The sequence below is a fragment of the Berghia stephanieae genome, chromosome 6 (genome assembly GCF_034508935.2).
Source record: "Berghia stephanieae isolate SIO BIC M18660-M18661 chromosome 6, UCSD_Bste_1.3, whole genome shotgun sequence".
Taxonomy (NCBI): domain Eukaryota; kingdom Metazoa; phylum Mollusca; class Gastropoda; order Nudibranchia; family Aeolidiidae; genus Berghia; species Berghia stephanieae.
Genome location: NC_088365.1, coordinates 52,192,434 through 52,210,723, shown reverse-complemented (window position 1 = coordinate 52,210,723; position 18,290 = coordinate 52,192,434). Strand labels below are relative to the sequence as shown.

The 18,290-nt window shown below is 35.8% G+C and overlaps 1 protein-coding gene across 1 annotated transcript in view; it reads left to right on the top strand.

Moving 5' to 3' along the window:
- The window catches only part of LOC144975238 (uncharacterized), an 82,528-nt gene that overhangs the window by 17,302 nt on the left and 46,936 nt on the right, over positions 1–18,290 (top strand). Inside the window, exons 4-8 of the mRNA XM_078919136.1 lie at positions 1,824–1,914; positions 4,497–4,576; positions 8,951–9,075; positions 10,832–11,032; positions 17,433–17,602. Of these exons, the coding sequence (XP_078775262.1) occupies positions 1,824–1,914; positions 4,497–4,576; positions 8,951–9,075; positions 10,832–11,032; positions 17,433–17,602 (667 nt within the window). The remainder of the gene's footprint in view (positions 1–1,823; positions 1,915–4,496; positions 4,577–8,950; positions 9,076–10,831; positions 11,033–17,432; positions 17,603–18,290) is intronic.

Sequence of the window (18,290 nt, the reverse complement as noted above, 5' to 3'; positions counted from 1 at the left end):
AAGTAGATTGTTGTGTTTATCGTACTTTTTGGCTTCGCATTTATGGTGGTTCGTAATTACATAAAAGGTGTTTGTTTCTGTGTCTGCATGAAGATGTTAGTTCGTTTCTTATATTGCGTGTTGCCATGTTCGGATGGGTAGGGTAAAGGACGATTTGCAAGAACTTAAGGACTGGGGCTGGAGGAAGTTAATACAATGAACCGATTTGCATGGAGATTTGGCATTCTATTATGACAACCCTGCAAAATGGGGAATTTTTTTTTTCTTTTTTTTAAATTTTTATTTTATTTTTTTATCTTTTTTTTTTTTTTTTTTTTTTTTAAATTTTTAACCTCAAGAATGGGAGACACCCAATGTTTGTCGTTGCTTTGCGAATTTAGATTTATCTCCGTCTTTTAAATACGGCAATAAACAGGTATAGGGATATTGACCTTAAAAAAAAAAAACAAAACAAAAAAATAATCAAACAAACAAAAAACAAAAAAAAAACAAACCAAACAAACAAATAGTAAATTAAAAAACAAAAAAAACAAAAACAAAAACAAAAAAAAAACAACCAGTAAATAAAAAAAAAAAACAAAAAAAACAATACATTAAATAAATAAAAAAAGAATGAATAATTAAATAAATAAATAAGTAAATAAATAGATAAATAAATAAATAAATATATGTTAAAAATAAAACAAAAAATGACTTTATTTTTTTTTTAATGGGGGATCTGTTGGAAGAAGAAGGAGAAGAAGAAGATTGTTTGGTGTCAAACCCTGGGCACACGCATGTAGAACCATCCCCATAACCCTCCCGCCTTTATTTTTAGTTTTTTAGCTCGCCTTATCTCTCCCCTTTAGCTTGCCCCCCCCCCCTTGCTTATTAGCTCACCATACCCCCCCCCCCCCCAATTAGCTTGCAATAGCCCCCCCCCCCCCCCCCCCACCCTTTAGCTTGTCATATGGACATTTATTAACCAAATGTTCATTTCATAAACTACGAAAATTTATTGAACACATTGATGGAAGAACGATTTTCCCAAACCCTATCAGCACACACACACACACACACACACACACACACACACAGACAGACGCACACACACAAACACACACACACACACACATTGACTGACTGCCACAAGTTTGTAGATTCAAATTTGCGCTATACAAGTAATTGGTACTCCATACGTATTCACACCTGAGACGATTGTGCTAATATAAATTGACTTAACTCTTCTTAATCCCGGGACCAGAGTTTTTGTGAAGATTTTTACCCATTTATTTTATGAACATGCTTGGCATGGCTTGAATTTAGAACAATGCGAGACAACCTACCCTTAAGCCACCTACAGCAAGCATTAATCTTTTTATTGCTATACATTGTGTGGTTAGGAAGCTAAGCAGTAAGGTGTCTTTTCTAGTCAAAGACGATGAATGGAGCAGACACTTATGTTGTTACACTCACTACATTTCTTCTTCTTATCATCATGTCAAGACACATTAAGCTAGGTCAGTGACCAGATTGATGCCAATGATCGTAAAAAATTGTGATTCCGATGATATGTCCATGGGTAAGGGAATATACATATATAACCCCAGTCGACTCATGTGTGAATGAGTACCTGACTATAGGCAATGACGAATAATGCATGAATGTTAGTACAAGAAGGACGCTATTATGCGACAATAAGTTTGTGAAATGGAAACATGGTTCCATATGGCCAGCTGGAAGGAATTAAACACCGTGAAGTGCATTGAGCATGATAAATGCCTGAAAATGTGCTACAACAATGTTCATATTTATTTTATTTATTTCACAACCGATGACTACAGCATGGAGAGTGACAAACTGTTTATACAAGTAAAGCTGCTAGATGTGGTTCTCTTGAAGACAGACATAGCGACAGATAACAAGAAAGGGAAGGTAAGAAACAGACTTGAATATATACTATCTTTTACCATTTTACTAGGGCTGTGGGCTGGGGATATTCACTCCATCAAATCCACATCTCTTCAATGGGTTATCTCTCGTTGATATTCAAGAGATTTTTTTGCTGATATTTGTGTGCTGATATGGCAAAGCCCGGATGTGACGTGTTTATGTTGAGAATATTGGCTACTTAGATTAAATGCTGGCCAAATAACTTCGCGGAGGTTGTGTATGTTGAACCCGTGACCTCAATAAGTCAAGAAGAGAAGGCTCTAATAAAAGACTAGGGTTAGAGACGATCTTTTTTTGGGATTGTGGATAGCTCATACAATAGAGTCACGCTCTTCCCGGCCAGGGGAGTTGTCGTACAAGTAAGATGGCGGGTTCGAACCTCCATCGCCGCCGCGAAAATAAATATTCTCTATTGCCTTCTGGCACTTTCCTACTCAGTTCATTTCTTGTTATTATCTACATAAGTGCCCGCGCCACTCACTTTTCTGAATGAATCTTGTGACCCCCCACTGTTGGGATTATCTTGAACCAGAACGTTTAACTGTTTACAGCTCTCTTATATTTGTGAATGATTCTCTTTTTCAAATAATTTTGGGATCGCCTGTGATAGTAGTTCTTCGGAGCGTTAAGGTCCATGAAGTAGAATTAATTGGGACTTCCTTTGAATCACAGGAACAGTAACAAATTCAACCTTTTGGATAGAACGCTATTGCAACATTTTTGCCACCAGATTTTACAGGCTTAGCTACAAATTCCATTTTTGGTCAGAAAAATTCTAGTATGCGCCGGGTACCAATTCCAGCACCTTGGTAACTGAACGTGGTAACCCTTTGTCAAAGGGTGTAACTATAAGGGGGGGATAATCTATAGAAAAGTCTCCCAGTCGTCACTCTGCGGATTTCATTGTTTAAAAAGGACTTTAAATGAATATTTGTAATAGATACATTTCCATGTTATCACCACGCTCAATCAGCTTTACAGTGATTTATTTAATCTCTCAACGCCACATGCATAATCAAATTTCAAATTTGTATAGTTTAGATCGCTCTAATATCCAAAAAACTTTTACATTATCAGCCATTGGATACTCACTCTCTCTCTCTCTCTCTCTCTCTCTCTCTCTCTCTCTCTCTCTCTCCCCTCTCTCTCCTCTCTCTCCTCTCTCTTCTCTCCTCTCTCTCTTCTTTCTCTCTCTCTCTTCTCTCTCTCTCTCTCTACCTTTCTCTCTCTTTCTCTCTCTATCTCTCTCTTCCTCTCTCTCTCTATCTCTCTCTCCCTCTCTTTCTTGATCTCTCATTCTCTCTCTCTCTGTCTCTCTCTCTATCCTCTCTCTCTCTCTCTCTTCTATCTCTCTCTTCTCTCTCTCTCTCTCTCTCTCTCTCTCTCTCTCTTTCTTTCTTTCTTTCTCTCTGTGTTCTGTCACTTTTCCTTCACACCATGATAATGTTTTTTCTTCTGATAATTTGAGTTTTTTAAAACTAATTATATACTTTTTGTATAAATCCATTTTTTGTTTGTTTTCCTGCTTAAAATTCGCTTGGGTTCAATTTAAATACAAACTGAAACTAGTTTGATTTGTGTCGCTTTTAGTTTGGCTTTTTATTCGGAATGACAATATTTTATTTTGCCTTATTTATCCAATACGAGAGGAATACTGATCGGTTTTGCCGATTGCAAGTATTATTCTAAAGTGCTTAATGTGTTAACACTAGTCACTAGACCTCGTGTTTGTTTGCGATATGGATTCGAACTTTCTTAGTGTCTCACTGCATTTGATGAACTCTTTTTGTGAATTGAAGATAATAGTGTTTGCTATATTAAAGAGGAGTGGGGGTACAATCTATCAGTTCTTTAGTTATACGTTTCTGTAATGGCTCACTTTACAGAGAAACCAGGTTGAATTTAGAAGAAAAAACCCCCAGCTCACTTTACGTTAACCTAAGCTGACAAGTGGTAAGATTGACGCGAAAATAGATACACAGTGTGACAGATTGATATTCACCTATTGGTCCTGTTGCCAAAGTCCCCTCATTTTCTGCTTATTTAACCGTGTGATGTATCTTCACTGCCAGAATAACATTAATCTGTCGATCAAAATTATAACAGGTTAGTATTTATTTTAGAGATATATCAATCAGAGTGAACACTTTTTACAATTTAACAACAGTACAATCCGACTGAATGAATAAAATGGAGGAGAGATAAACTGAAAGGATGAGAAAATAATGTGCACTTAACAAAGTGAGTAGATATTTTTAATAGCGAGACTTGATAATTCTTTTCAAAAATGTGTCCCCTCCAAATAATTGTAAAGAATTATAAAGTCTAGCTGTATATCATGGTGAGTAATTTTCATTGGACGATGGAAGGTTTGTCAACACAAGATAGCCTAACAACAGGTTTGAAAAATAAACAACTCATGGTCGCCTTAAGCTTATTTTCCCATTGAGACTAAATGCCGTTTTACAGTAACGTGACAAACAATTATCGCCCTAAATTTAATGCTGTCAATATTAATAAAAATACTGGTTTTGATTTCAATTCTTTTCTTTTGAATGAGAAAGAAGGACGTGTGGAATCAATTTCAATCCTGGATTAAGACAAATGCTCAACGAAATTATGACATGGCAATTTTCTATACTGGGTAAGTGATATAATATACGTAGATATATTTTTTATCGTTTTAATCATTTAGTAAGTGTGGCTTTATTCTGAGTATTTCCGCGAGGGTGATAATAGGATAAAATGTATATAAATACAAAAGATGCACCTATAATATATAAGCCATATTCATAGACTTGAATTGCCTTATGCCAGATAATGCTTTATTTACTCACCAAACCAGCCACATAAATCCAAACTTCCATTTCACGTAATACAATTCACCAGCTTGGTGTCCTTTTTATTACAGCAAATTTACGGTATCTGTCACTTCCAGGTGTTTATTCCTATTGGAGTAGAATCGGGTAATGTGTGCCTCGCCTTAAGACACAATGCCAGGGATAGTTTTGTCACACATCTGGGCACTAAACTCAGGCAACATCGGTTTCGAGTGCTGCAATGCGAAACCCCAAAGTGACGAGATACGGATGCCATGTAGTGCTGAAATTGTCGTTAGTTCCTTTTTAAACGTATTTTGCTGATGAAGACTCTCTTGTCATTTACTTTTCTACATCTCCAGTTTCCCTAAATTCTTGAAATTCTGGATTTTAAAATTAAAACTTATAACACACTATTTCAAGTTGCACATTCTCAATTGACGGAAGTGACACAATTCATCAAAGAAAGAAAGAAATCCATAAAGGTAGCTTTCAAAAATAATCAGGAAATGTTCCACACCACGACACATAGCACTTAGGTCGATACATTTTTGAACAAAAGTAGTCACAGTTCAGGAATAGGAATCTAAAGATTAAAATACTCTTATGAGTCTAGGGTACATTTTTACCCGATAATGCAGGAAGAGGTATATTGCGTTTTTTTCCTTTTGTGAGGGTCCGACGTACATTTTTACCACACAGTGCAAGAATAGGGCTCTCTCGAGTTCATATGCATGTAAAATCGAACTAATTTGTTCGATTTTCCATGAGGATGAACTAGAGAGAGTTAAGAGGTTGAACAAAAGAGCAAACATTTCACCCATGGAGACTATTTATTGGAATATTTCTACACCCACTCAAGGCATAGACTGCCATTTTAGGCGGGCTATGAGTACTAGTGAAGAGATCACCAGACCGTCGGATATGAAGATCTAGTAATGAAAGAGTGAGTGGAAGATTCAAGGTCAGTGAAAGATTTGATGCCATAGAGAGGGCGAGCATATAGAACAGAGTAGTGTGAATTGATGCCATATAGTGGGTGAGCTAATATGGAACCGAGGAGTGTCAGTTGGTGCCATAGAGTAGGTGAGCAAATGTGGAACAGAAGAGTGTCAGTTTGTTGTCACGAGAAAAAAAATCTGGTTCAGAGGATGGAAATAAAGAATTTGGTTTATGAATTCAATATGATAGACATTTTATGTAGATTAAATTACGAAAACCTATTCAATGCAATGACTTCACTAATTCTCTATGATTCTTTTCATTTTCATATCTTATTACCAAAAACAACATTAGCATCAATAGGGGAAGGCAATTGCAGCTAGGGCATACAATGTTACCGATACACCACAAGACTACAGTGTTACCGATACACCACTAGACTACAGTGTTACCAATACACCACTAGACTACAGTGTTACCGATACACCACTAGACTACAGTGTTACCGATACACCACTAGACTACAGTGTTAACGATACACCACTAGACTACAGTGTTACCGATACACTACTAACTACAGTGTTACCGATTCACCACTAGACTACAGTGTTACCGATACACCACAAGACTACCGTGTTACCGATACACCAATCGACTACAGTGTTACCGATACACCACTAGACTACAGTGTTACCAATACACCACTAGACTACAGTGTTACCGATACACCACAAGACTATAGTGTTATCGATACACCACTAACTACAGTGTTACCGATACACCACAAGACTATAGTGTTACCGATACACCACTAGACTACAGTGTTACCGATACACCACTAGACCACAGTGTTACCGATACACCCCTAACTACAGTGTTACCGATACACCACTAACTACAGTGTTACCGATACACCACTAGACTACAGTGTTACTGATACACCACAACACTACAGTGTTACCGATACACCACAAGACTACAGTGTTACTGATACACCACAAGACTACAGTGTTACCGATACACCACAAGACTACAGCGTTACCGATACACCACTAGACTACAGTGTTACTGATACACCACTAGACTACAGTGTTACCGATACACCACAAGACTACAGTGTTACCGATACACCACTAGACTACAGTGTTACCGATACACCACAAGACTACAGTGTTACCGATACACCACAAGACTACAGTATTACCGATACACCACAAGACTACAGTGTTACCGATACACCACAAGACCACAGTATTACCGATACACCACAAGACTACAGTGTTACCGATACACCACTAACTACAGTGTTACTGATACACCACAAGATTACAGTGTTACCGATACACCACAAGACTACAGTATTACCGATACACCACTAACTACAGTGTTACTGATACACCACAAGATTACAGTGTTACCGATACACCACTAACTACAGTGTTACTGATACACCACTAGACTACAGTGTTACCGATTCACCACTAGACTACAGTGTTATCGATACACCACAAGACTACAGTGTTACCGATACACCACTAACTACAGTGTTACCGATACACCACAAGACTACAGTGTTATCGATACACCACTAACTACAGTGTTACCGATACACCACAAGACTACAGTGTTACTGATACACCACAAGACTACAGTGTTACCGATACACCACTAGACTACAGTGTTACCGATACACCACTAGACCACAGTGTTACCGATACACCACTAACTACAGTGTTACCGATACACCATTAACTACAGTGTTACCGATACACCACTAGACTACAGTGTTACTGATACACCACAAGACCACAGTGTTACCGATACACCACAAGACTACAGTGTTACTGATACACCACTAACTACAGTGTTACCGATACACCACAAGACTACAGTGTTACCGATACACCACAAGACTACAGCGTTACAGATACACCACAAGACTACAGTGTTACTGATACACCACTAGACTACAGTGTTACCGATACACCACAAGACTACAGTGTTACCGATACACCACTAGACTACAGTGTTACCGATACACCACAAGACTACAGTGTTACCGATACACCACACGACTACAATGTTACCGATACACCACAAGACTACAGTATTACCGATACACCACAAGACTACAGTGTTACCGATACACCACAAGACTACAGTATTACCGATACACCACAAGACTTCAGTGTTACCGATACACCACTAACTACAGTGTTACCGATACACCACAAGACTACAGTGTTACCGATACACCACAAGACTACAATGTTACCGATACACCACAAGACTACAGTATTACCGATACACCACAAGACTACAGTGTTACCGATACACCACAAGACTACAGTATTACCGATACACCACAAGACTACAATGTTACCGATACACCACAAGACTACAGTGTTACCGATACACCACAAGACTACAGTATTACCGATACACCACTGGACTACAGTGTTGCCTATACACCACTAGACTACAATGTTACCGATGCACCACTAGACTACAGTGTTACCGATACACCACAAGACTACAATGTTACCGATACACCACTAGACTACAATGTTACCGATACACCACGAGACTACAGTATTACCGATACACCACAAGACTACAGTGTTACCGATACACCACAAGACTACAGTATTACCGATGCACCACTCGACTACAATATATATATATATGTTGCCCATATATTAGAAATCATTAAAGTCAACAATATGTATCTAAAAATGAATCCAATCTACTGATTCCATCCATTGCCGTTTTGTACAATTTCTTACAATGTTTTCAAAATAAACTAGAGCTACATTTAATTTGTGACTTACAGATTGTATACGATACTAATTTGGGTTGGTGATGAGGTTTAAAACTGAGTTCATAGTCACAAGAAACTGAAGATGAATTTGTTTACTTTATAGAAGACACCATATATTGATATATAATTTTTGAAGTGGGAAAGACTAAAACTTTCCATTATTGATTTCTTTTGCTTGCTTGCATACAGTGTTAAGTTGATTGATCATTAATCAATATGTACATTTATGTGACTATGATAGACTATGAGTATAAAAACCATCAATGGAATTCACAAACGACATCTAAATCTCCAATTATAATTTAAATGACAAGTTGTTGTTTATAAATTCTTTGTTATCTAAAATATATGAACTAATTCTTATATAAATGCTGAAAAGATGGTTGTAAGTAGGGTCCAGCAATAAAAACTATACCTGCAATTTATTTATTTACAGATTAACACTCAAAGGAAATATTTCGGGACAGGCAGAAATAAAAAGTGTGTGCTCAGATAGAGCTGTGGGAGTTGTTCAGATTTCCAATCTTTACAACAATGTCTTTCTCACAAGCCACGTGATTGGTAAGTAGGATTCGTGAAGATGGCGATAGCAAGACACAGTCCTGTAGAAGTGAGCAGAGATAAAAAATTTAAATGTTGTATTGACTGTAACTATTTACTGCTGTCTTACATAAAGCTGAAGGCAATCATTTCATGTAGTTGTTCGCAAGATGATTTATATATTTATATATATATATATATATATATATATATATATAATATATATATATATATATATATATATATATATATTATTTCAAGTATAATTATGACCAACTTCTACAATATTGTTTCGAGCATTCGTTCTCATCAGGACTTCCTGACGAGAGCGAATGCTCGAAACAATATTGTAGAATTTGATCATAATCATACTTGAATTATTTTATAAATAGCTCCTTTTACCAAAAAATTGAGCACTATTAATTCATGGTTTTTGTTTTTATTATATATATATATATATATATATATATATATATATATATATATATTATATATATAATATATAATATGTGTGTGTGTGTGTGTGTGTGTGTTGTGTATGTGTATATGTAGCTCCTTTTAACAAAAAGTTGAGCACTATTATTTCATGGTTTTTGTTTTATAATATAATATATATATATATATATATATATATATATATATATATATATATATATATATAATTTGTGTTTGTGTTGTTGTTGTTGTTGTTGTTGTTGTTGTTGTTGTTGTTGTTGTTGTTGTTGTTGTTGTTGTTGTTGTTGTTGTTGACGGTAATGAGCTGGAATCACATAGAATGCTCAACAGTTTCTTGGAGCGAATTAACCATTTATTTTCACCTTATTCTGTTATCTCCTCCGACAACGCTGTTTCATCCTCTTAGAATCCGCAGGGAGGTCCTATAAAAATCCTACAGTTTGGAAGGAATGTTGTTGTATTCTGTTCAGTTAGCGCCAATGTTGTTTCTGGCTGTAGGTTTGTTGCGCATATATGTGCATGTGGGTGTATGCGATTAGGTAATCGTATGTTTCAATGGGTTGTGTAGTGTGTATTGGACAGTAAGAATTCTTCCCGTGTAAACATGCTGAAGATCTCTCTCTCTCTCTCTCTCTCTCTCTCTCTCTCTCTCTCTCTCTCTCTCTCTCTCTCTCTCTCTCTCTGTCTGTCTGTCTCTCTCTCTCTCTCTCTCTCTCTGTCTCTCTTTCTCTCTCTCTCCTTCTCTCTCTCCTTCTCTCTCTCTCTCTCTCTCTCCTTCTCTCTCTCTCTCTCTTTCTGTGTAGTGTGGTGTGTTGGTTTTATTTCTTCTAGGCTTAGGTTGCATTTTTTGTGTTTATTGGGTAGCTTTTTTGTTTTGAGACGATTTTCCATGTGATGGTTGTATTGTGTGTAATACACAAAGACTACAAGAAAAGCACAGAACAAAGATCTGAAAGAATACAAGAAGAAGATAAACATATAGCAGGGAGACTGGATATTAGTGACAGAATTGACACCCCTGCCAAGCAGGAAACATTCATTTAACTCAAGGACCATAAACCAAGTTCCAAGTTAAAGCATAAAGATACCATTTCCTATGCTTGAAAGTATTTAACGATTAACGATAAGCTAGAGTCCTATCTTCTGTACTGTATGTATTTTTTATTCCATTGACTCTATTGTCCTTCTAGTGGATTCAGAATAGAGTGCAAAGTGCATTGGAGATTATAAATTCGTCCAAAAGAACTTCATGAATATTAATGTTTATACTGAGTTCATTGTCTCATGTAATACAAAAGCATTTTATTTTTTCCCCTGACAGGTCATATACTTGGAGCTAAATATGACGGTTCAAAAGGCACACAGAAATGTATACCTGCTACAAACTTTGTTATGAGACCTAAATATGACAAGAAACTGACTCACTTCTCATATACATTTTCATCGTGCTCCGCCAATAAAATAGTAAATCAAATGGATAAACTTAACAAAGCTGGGACAAATTGCATGGTCATCTTGAAAGGTAATAAGAGAATAGTTTGAATATTAAGAATTTGTCGTAACTCTAAAAACCTTTACAAACCAATCTTTCAAAAACAATCTTATGTGGGGACAAACTAGACATGACAAATGCTACAAAAATATCAATGTTTTAAATGTAGAATTCTAAAAATACAAAAAGCATGAGATCTTGGAAAAGGCTGTTTCCTTTATTACATTTGGATCAAAAGTATTTATATAGACTCATGTCACTGTTGTGCTGTTCGATTTTATTTATAGATTGAAGAATGCCGTGGCTTACACTTTTTTTCGTTTTTTCAAATTACACATTTCTTCCTCCCAAAATAACCATTTCTGATAAGCTGGCATCTCTGGGTGACCCAGAGACTGATTATAAACTTAAAGTCCTGGATTCAATATATATTATGTGAATTATAATATGAATTACTATGTGATTTACTATGTGAATTACTATTTGATTTACTGTGCGATTTACTATGTGAATTACTATTTGATTTACTATGTGATTTACTATGTGATTACTATGTGAATTACTATTTGATTTACTATTTGATTTACTATGTGATTTACTATGTGAATTACTATTTGATTTACTATGTGATTTACTATGTGATTACTATGTGAATTACTATGTGATCGACTATGTGATTTACTATGTGATTCACTATATAATTACTATGTGATTTACTATGTGAATTACTATTTGATTTACTATGTGATTTACTATGTGATTACTATGTGAATTACTATGTGAATCACTTAGCCCATCAGTTAGGAATGACTGTCTGAAACTAGTCCAGTTTCAAATGTGATAAACATAACACGTGCCACGTTTAATTCAATTCTGGAAATCTGGTTGGTCCTGACATATGACCGTGTTGAGTCATTGGGTCACATTTCATCTTGATCTATCATATCAAACCAACTATTCGTATCCATTTTTATAGTCAAATATCTTTCTATTTGGGTTATACTACTCCTCATCATACTGACCATTCACTATTGCGTAAGACATAATTTTGGTTTTAATAACACTTTATAGATGCTTGTATTTGTTTTACATGGACCAGACTTGAACTTTGACATTCTCCTCTGTCGTAATCAGTCATTGCAATGGCAGGTTAAAACAGAAACAGTTAAGTCAGAGAAGTCCCGATTGATTTTAAGCTGGCTGGTACCTCTTTCACTCTAGTATGAATAGGGATTATGGTCTCGTTGACCCCACAGATCAGTGATTACGTTTTAATTTTTTAAAAATAGGTTTTAGTAGACTTAGTGGCACGTTAGATAGTGAAAGATCAGGTCCATAAGATAGAGAAATATTTCCACTGCTGAAGCGGAGATTCTTCCAAATAAATTTGAGTAGCTTCACAAAACAACATGTTAACACAATATTAAACAAATAGTATAGATAGAATGCGGTTGGCCAAGGAGTTCACAACATTGCCATCCGGAAGTATAACGGACCAACACACAAACTCTGTGTAACCATGAACTTTTATAGTCTGGTTAATACAGTTTAGTGAGAACAACTCACAAACGCGGATGGCAAAAACAATAACAAAGGCCTGAGTGACGTCATCTGCATACTATCTATAATGGTTTTAATACGATAACTGTTAAACTATGAATGAGTCAATTTTCATTCTCTCTTTCAGTGTTTATCAATTTATTATTTTTATTCTTAGCTTTTGAGTAGCTATTGGCCTTGAAGTTAGCCGCACACCCTAGCAGGCAATTCTGCGTGATTCAGGTGCTAAGGTTGGGTTTGTTTCATGCTCCTACTTAAAAATTACTGTTGCGCTTAGGGGCGAAAGTAGATTTGTAAATGTAGTACATTCAAAAGGCATTCATACATGTATATAATATTTAACTTATACTGTTTAATAGGATTTCCAAATGGTTTGGCAGATGTAGGACTTGGTTAAATGATATGTTCTTGAGTACCGGTATCTTTGGATAATCCAGTAATTCTGGGGTTCTTAGGTGTGCGATTATACAAAACTGTGACAAATGTTCTATTTGAGCTGCTGTGTTGGAAAGAATTCAGTCAACAACTTTTACAACACCATCTATCAATTTTTTTCCATGGGTTACAATTATGTTAGTGGAGGTGGGGTGAAACTAAGTAGGCAGAAATTAAGAGAGATACTAAGAAAATAATACACATTATAATTGCAAAAATAAAATTACTGTTGCTAAAAGGGGCAATATTAGATTTGCAAATGTGGTACATTAAAAAGGCATTCATTCATGTATATAATAGAATAAAATATCTAACTTAAACATGAATGTCCACTACCTGTCGACTAACACTAATATTGTGACTATCCACGCAAATTTTTATAAAGTATGAATGGATCACAACACAATCACTCTGGATATTCCCGCTAAATATAATATTGTTAATTCTGGTCACCGGTGTTAGACATAATGAGAGATAAAAAAGAAGAAGAAATGGCTTGAATTTTATTTTAATATATAAAGAAGGTGAGTTTTGGTTTGGACGGGACGAATCAGATCCACAATAATTCAGAAACTCTTTTCGAGCCGACTATTCTGATTCCGGTTGCTATATTTGGTAACATGAGTAAATTTAGGGGGGGGCATAAAGTTTGTGGTAATATAAGATGTATATTACATTGCTTGTAACAGCAAGTGTGATTTGAGCTGCAGGCATTGGTATGTTAGAGTGCGAAGCGACTCTTTGATGCGGTATTTGCAGGTCGCCAGCTTCTAAATATGCAGTAATTTCGAGTATGATAATCTACGATTCCTTCCTTTGTTCTTGCTTAATGTATGGTAACATTAGACTAAATTAACAAATTAAGGAGCAGGAACCGATGTAAAATAAAGATCTCTGATTACCGGTCAGACGTGCTACAATGGTAATGATAGCACATCTGACCAGTAATCAGGTCTGAGGTTCGATCCCCAGTCGAGGTAGACCACAGTAGGATTTTTTTTGATCGTTGTTTTCCTGTGTGCTTCTACCTTGCTTTGTCTGGCACCTTTCACACACACTTGTTCAGAACTTTTACACGATGCTGTGAGAAGAGTGAGAGTGGTTTGTACCAGTAGTCTTCCTGTCATTAGTCTGGATTGAACTGAACATCGGGTGGCACAAATATAAGTCATTTGAAAAGGCTCTTTACTAAAATTTTCTCACCACACTTCCTCTCAAAGTGAGCAGGGAAGTACTTGCTGTGTCTTCTATACCCCTATACCTTTTTTCAAATTGCTTTCCGTCTTTGTCTTGGAGTGAGATTACTTAGATTTGTCCTGCCTCTGACCAGAGACTTTGACTGGTAGGAAAACAGTCGAATGTATGATTATAGTTTTGGAAGATGATATTTTTTTCCTTGTAAATCATCTCTCTGTTATGTACTGTTATTTTTTATTTTTAACATATGATTTGCAAACATTTGAGTGTTTCCTCTTAGTGGATTCTTGTGTTGGTGTCTGTGTGAGACTTTTAGGTGATCTCAAACAAAGTACACTGATAGTGTGCTCTTGGAATCTACTTCTGTTCCCTATTTGTACCATTCCCTTTGAATTACTTTTTCCTCAAGTCCCTGTAATTGTACATCTCGATGTATTAACTATCCAATTTTCTATCTTCTTACTGGCGCTGATATGACCTACATGACTCGCAAGTGGCGTGAAACCCTTAACAAAAAAAAAAAAACAAAAAAAAATCACCACACTTAGTTACAAAATGAGTACCTGGCAGTAACAGAGTTGTCCCTTTCAAAAACTAGTTGTATTAACAGCACACACGTGTCCCTTCCTAATATTGTTTTAAATGCAAGAGTTTAATTGCGGTTTAAAAACGCTCAAGTATTCTTGTCAACTTGCTGCTTTGATCTTCTGTTTTTGCTTTTGTTTGTTGCTTATTCGAGTTGTTCCTTCAGGTTTTGAAAAATGTTTTATCATTATTATTATTATTATTCTTATTCTTATTATTAGTCTTCTTCTTCTTCTTCTTCTTCTTCTTCTTCTTCTTCTTCTTCTTCTTCTTCTTCTTTATTATTATTATTATTATTATTATTATATATTATTATTATTATTATTATTATTATTATTATTATTATTATTATTATATTATTATTATTATTATTATTAGTTATTATTATTATTATTATTATTATTATTATTATTATTATTATTATTATTATTATATTATTATTATTATTATTATTATTACATTATTATTATTACTATTATTATTATTGTTATTATTATTATTATTATTATTATTATTATTATTATTAATTATTATTATTATTATTATTATATTATTATTATTATTATTATTATTATACATACATACATTATTATGCTCACAATAACCACCATCTGGTTACAACGTACCAACACACAACACTCTATGTAACCCTAATCGTTTATTGTCTGATTAATAGTATTTGCTACGTAAACCGGAAGTGGCCGTAGATGACTGGAAATGACATGAAACGATCAGAAAGAAGATTTGTGTATTGATGCCATGCGCTGATGTCAACTGCTCACAACATCTGCCAGTCAGATATAATGAACCAACACACAAAACTGTGTTTAACCTTGAACGTTTATAGCCTGAATGATAGAATTTAGTGAGAACTAATCATTAAAATGTCTGTCCAAAAACATTAACAAAGAGCTGAGCTACGTCAATTTCATTCCTTCTATAATATATTTTTAAAAACTGAACTATAGTGAGAAAAGTTTTGTACCTTTGTAAAAAAAGTGTGGCCCATCCCAACAACAACATTTCTGAAATTACAGAGATTGTATACTTTGCTAACCCTCGCCTGAACTCCAGGGTGATTGGTGACTCATCAGAGTAATTGAAAATCAGCTGTATGGTTATGATTAGGCTAGCAGTAATTTCCTCTTCGATATGAATCCGTTGTTCCTTCATCCATCATTCATAAAAGATCTTTTTAATTAAGTGCAAAAACAATAAATATATTAATATATGAAAGGTGGTGCCCTTATACCCAACTCCTAGTTGTACATGAATTTTTCCCTGGTTAACTCGCGTATCATGGAACACCCAGGTTTTCTTGTTAACTCGCGTATCGTGGAACACCCAGGTTTTCTGGTTAACTCGCGTATCATAGAACAACCAGGTTTTTTTTTGTTTTATCGCGTATCATAGAACAACCAGGTTTTCTGGTTAACTCGCGTATCATGGAACACCCAGGTTTTCTGGTTAACTCGCGTATCATGGAACACCCAGGTTTTCTGGTTAACTCGCGTATCATGGAACACCCAGGTTTTCTGGTTAACTCGCGTATCTTGGAACACCCAGGTTTCTTTGGAGAGTTCTTCCTCCACGGTAATTCCGATTTCAGAGAATTCTCCCTTTTCTTCCAGGATATTGCTTTAAAATGGGCTAGTTTAAAATTGAACATGAAATACATCTTAATTTAACAACAAATAATTGTATTGATCAGACTATAAACGTTCAAGGTTACGCAATTTTGTGCGTTGGTGCGTTGCATCTGGATGACGGATGTGGTAAGCATTTGACCTCGGCGCAAAGCAATAGTACACAAACTTCTTTAAGGTCATTTCCTTTCGTGTACAGTATTACGTAACACCCCAAATGTAGCTCGTCAAGCATGCGGTGACAAGGAACATTTTGAGATTTGGCTATCAACGACATCTCCAGCAGTCTGTGGATTTTAGTCTATTTACTAAGTCTGGTAGAAAACTGACGTTTGAAAAATAATATTTTATTATCCTTATTATTCAATTTTTTAATAGTTTTCAAATCACGAGAAAACTGAAATGCAATTTTGCTTGCTTTGGTTTCCAATAAACCTGGATTCCACTAACTTTTTAAAATTGTCTTGGTGATTCGGGCATTGAGTGCGTGTGTGTTCTTTTAAAAAATATTTGACGTCGATTACCAAAATATTTCAGTGTTATCAAATTTTTAAATTTAGACCTCTTTTATTTCTTATCCCATTTCTCTGATTCGTAGGAGGTGGGAGAAGGGACGGTTATCTCTTCGATTGATGAATTTTAATTTGGGTCACCCATGAGCTAGGGCAGCAATAGTTTCTGATGGTGTCGCACTGCTATGTTATAATAATCTATCCAGGCCGCAAATTCTTTGCCGCCTTCTCGACGACGCGAACCCTCCCGGGAGCTTTGTCACAACTCAGCACTCGACTAGATGCTCTGCGGTTTCGAACTAGGGCAAAACTACTTGCTCACGTTAACACTGCGCACCATGTGTGTGTTGCAATCTGATACCTTCAGGTTAATTGTGAAGACAATGAAATCGTTGTGCCAAGATCATAAACCATTTCTCTGTTCGTTGTTTTAAATCTTATTTTCATTTTTTCTATTTTTTTCTGAATTCATCTTTATCAATTTTACACTCATAGATCCAGGAACAGCGGATGCGATATGTACAAGTACAAACAATGGAAAAAAAGTCCAAATGGCACGAGCGTTTTATCCCACGTACGGAAATAAGCTTTGCACAGAACTAGCATGTGAATCTAGAAGTCCTATGCCAAAACCGAAGGCTCCCAACGGTATGAAATGTGGAGAGGTACGATTATAGAATGGCAAATGGCTGCATTTTCTTCTACTATGTATCATGATGTATATATCTAATTTTGTATAGTAATGATTTATCTTCAGGCCCAGAAATAGTAAACACTTACATTTTAGGCCAGAAGTATTATGTCATTGAATCTCTATCTCCAATAGAACGAGAAAAATGTGTGCAATATGTTTTTGTGCGGCGATGTGGTCTTGTGGTATGACACTCGCTTTCGGATCGAAAGTCCTGGGTTTGAGCCTACCTGGGAGCATAGTTCAGTCCTTGGAAAAGGCTCTTTACCCATTTGTTCTCACCGTACTCAGATGTATAACGACTACCTGGCCGTTAACAGCGTTGTCCCTGTCAAAAAGTAATTTGTAAGATCGCCTAACAGGCGTCATGTCTCGTTCTACATGTCACGGACCCTTTGTAAAGCGCTTTGAGCACGTTTAGTGGATATTGATCTATATAAAAGCTCAGTTTCTTTTTTTTTAAACATTTGGTAACGGTACCTTAATATTCGCTTTTACTTAATATAGTTTGTTTTGAATCCATAATTGTACTGCCACAGTTCAGTTACTCGTTAACTCTAAATCATTATATAATGGCATGGGATGGACTTTGGGGCGCTGCACTGCGGCTGACGCCTGAGTTCTTCCAGTCTTCTCTTGGAATAAGCCCTAAAGACAAATTC